Source organism: Wasmannia auropunctata, unplaced genomic scaffold (genome assembly GCF_000956235.1).
Source record: "Wasmannia auropunctata unplaced genomic scaffold, wasmannia.A_1.0 LD285339.1, whole genome shotgun sequence".
Taxonomy (NCBI): Eukaryota; Metazoa; Arthropoda; class Insecta; order Hymenoptera; family Formicidae; genus Wasmannia; species Wasmannia auropunctata.
Genome location: NW_012077551.1, coordinates 10415 through 13290, shown reverse-complemented (window position 1 = coordinate 13290; position 2876 = coordinate 10415). Strand labels below are relative to the sequence as shown.

At 38.4% G+C, this 2876-nt stretch overlaps 1 protein-coding gene across 2 annotated transcripts; it reads right to left on the bottom strand.

The window, feature by feature from the left end:
- Window positions 1-553: 553 nt before the first annotated feature.
- On the bottom strand, window positions 554-1935 carry LOC105461536. 2 transcript variants are annotated; one of them, XM_011708037.1, is made up of 2 exons: window positions 1479-1935; window positions 554-1394 (listed from the first exon to the last, which is right to left on the bottom strand). In XM_011708037.1, the coding sequence occupies exon 2, from the start codon at window positions 1168-1170 to the stop codon at window positions 664-666; it is 507 nt and encodes a 168-aa protein (XP_011706339.1). In that variant the 5' UTR covers window positions 1171-1394; window positions 1479-1935; the 3' UTR covers window positions 554-663. The 2 variants fall into 2 exon arrangements, with proteins under 2 accessions (XP_011706339.1, XP_011706340.1); XM_011708038.1 differs by having other exon boundaries at window positions 554-1385.
- Between the last annotated feature and the right edge of the window lie 941 nt (window positions 1936-2876).

Sequence of the window (2876 nt, the reverse complement as noted above, 5' to 3'; positions counted from 1 at the left end):
CAACCCGGTTGGATATCGGACTTGACGCTTTTTCGCGCGATTATTATACACGAATGCAATGCTCCTATGGCATGCAGTTGCGCTTTCGCTAATACGCATTGAATCTCGGATTTATTCCGTTGGAAACATTCGTTATGTCGAGATACACCCGTGTGTATAATATCAAGTTGATACATAAACTTTTATCGTATATAAAGTCTTAAAAGTTAATTAATCAAAATGGCCTTTTGCCATATGCTATTTTAGCATGAAATAATAATAATTATCGGAGCGAATCTCCGTTAGAATGAATATTTAATTTTCACCTTTGCCTGGTGCTCTACACTGTATGACTCTACGCAGGCAGGTGCTTCTACGTAAATGAATGACTCTACGCAGGTAAGTGGATATATTCTAATTCTTTATATTGAATGAATTGAATGAATTAAATGAATTTAACTTTAATATAATTATTCTTTTTCATATTATAGGTACGAAGAGGATTTATGAAGGTGAGTATAATATTACGCTTTTTCTTATGTTATCTCATATAAAGGTAAGAACTATATATTAACGCTATGTGTTACATACATATATTATCTATTTATAAAAATAACTATATCTTTTGCTTATTAGCATGTCAAACGATAATGTTCTTTCTTTTTACAGCGCTTTGCCGTTGATCTACGGTGGACCATCTTGGGCAGGATCAAACTCCTCGTAGGCTGCATCCTGTTCCGCTTCCCCCAGCTGTCTCTGGAGTTCTGCTGCTATCCCATCCTCGGACATCGGTGAATATGGAGCTCGGTAACTATTTTCCGAGTTTTCAATAACCTCTTCTCCCGCGATATCCGTTGGCCACTCCTCCACGATCATCTCTGCAACCTCAGTCGGCTGCTCTGGCTGCTCCGTTTCTGTCTCAATGTTCTGCACAAGATCTTCCGATGCAATCGTCGCTATATTAGCGGACGGTTGCATTCTCCTCGCCGATTGTGAGCTTGGAGAATCCACGCGAGTCAATCTAATAGAACAAGGAATGATCTTGTGCATAATATTTTTTATGTTTTGACCCTTAGGCTGTATGTCGGATTTCTTTCCGAATGAAAATCTTCCTTTCGTGTCTTTATTTTGATTACCAGACACAATTTGTCGGACCGTCGGTTGCTTTTTAGGTGATCGTTCCCACGGCATCAATTTTTTTGAATGTTTCTTGTTATAGGTTCTACGCTTTTTAGATGGCTGCTCCACCTGTTGCTGTTCCTGTTCACCTTCAGATTCGCTATAGATGTTGCTCTGTCCTCCAGTTAATTGTTGCCATTCGTTTTCAATATCTTGACTATCGGATGTCGGTGTTTGAATTACCTCTTTAGGATGACGTATCGTTTCATGCTCTTCCGTGTCGATTCCTGGAACTTCTGTTCGTATTTTAATCTTATGGTTAACTACGTCTATTATTAATCTAAATCTTCTATCGATTATGTTATGCGGTGGTAACTTACAATTAGCTGTGACGTTAATTGTACCGTTGTATATTTCCTCCCGATTCTCATTTTTAATTGAGAATTCGTCTTTTATGGTAATAGTTTCTGACGGTTTTTTATTTGCTAATTCTATTACCTTTTTGGTTTTTTCCTCCCAGCTCTTATTCAACTCATGTAATTCATGTTGATCTTCTTCGCTCGCGGGCAATTCACTTAATATTTTTCTTAATTTTGCAACTTTCTCTGCCAGCGAGTACATCAATTCTTTATTCTTCGTTCGAGAGGTTACCTCATCTTGCAACTTATTTAATTCTTGAGCTAGTTCTTTCGAGGTTGAAAATTCTTGTAGGATTTTTTCAATATTCTCCATCTTGCTGTTATTATACTCTTTTCTGCCTTTCGCACTATATTTCTGTGATTTTTCACGAATATTATCACGCGTTTTAGGTTTTCGATGTGTCACCCACGTGTCAGATACTCGAGAAGAAGGCAAGATGGCCGCCTCCCGCTCGGTTAGCCTTTCAGGCTTGTGCGCATGCATCGACGCATTTGTGCGCATTTTCATCGCGAGTCTCTTTAAGACTATATCTGCTTTATTAATTAATGGTATTATTTTATTATTTAAGCTGCTATTAATTATTTCAGCTTGATTGTTTATTGTATTTTGATCTTTTGGTTGACGTTTGCTGTTGTACCCTTTTTTTTCTCAACATTTTGTTGCGATTTTTCCTAGCTCTTCTGCTATTGGCTGGTTTTAATTGGTTATCGTCACAGACAAGTATCGCTGTGTCTTGAGTTTTATTTCTGTATTTTGCCGTTTTTTTATTGAATTTCGGCTTATCTTTTAAATTTTTCTTCGGCGAATTATTGGAGTTATCGTTAACTCCTCGCCAATCTTCATTCTTCCGGTTGGAATTCTGAGATCTTCGATTGCTGTTTCGGCCGTTGGCTAAAATCTTCATTGTTGTAGGGTCGTCAGAGTGCCTCTTCACTCCTCGCCATTTCCTCTTCTTAGAAGTGGTAATGTTATCTTCGCTGCCCGAAGACTTGTAAGATTTATTTAATTTATTATTTGGATCGTCTCGTTTACGAATCCATATATTCGGTTTATCATTGTTGTCGTTTGCATGCGAATCAGCCTTATAGGCTAAAGTTTTCGCCAATTCCAATTGGTCCCATAGCTCGTCTGGCTGGTGTTCATGGAATTGCGATTGTATCTCCTGCTCCCTCTTCTCCTCGTACAAACAATTTGATCCTCGGGTCCTTGACTAAATTTTTAATACGACTGACACATCCTTTTGACGATGAGTTGTAAACACCTCGACGGGATCTCTTGCTCTTGATGCGTTAGTTTTAGCCGCGATATTTTGTCGTCTCTTCCACGTGTGTTCGTTCCTCTTCTTCAAGTCTATTGAC

Excerpts from the sequence above, each read along its gene's own strand:
- LOC105461536 (XM_011708037.1), bottom strand. The coding sequence starts at position 1,170 with ATGCCGTGGGAACGATCACCTAAAAAGCAACCGACGGTCCGACAAATT.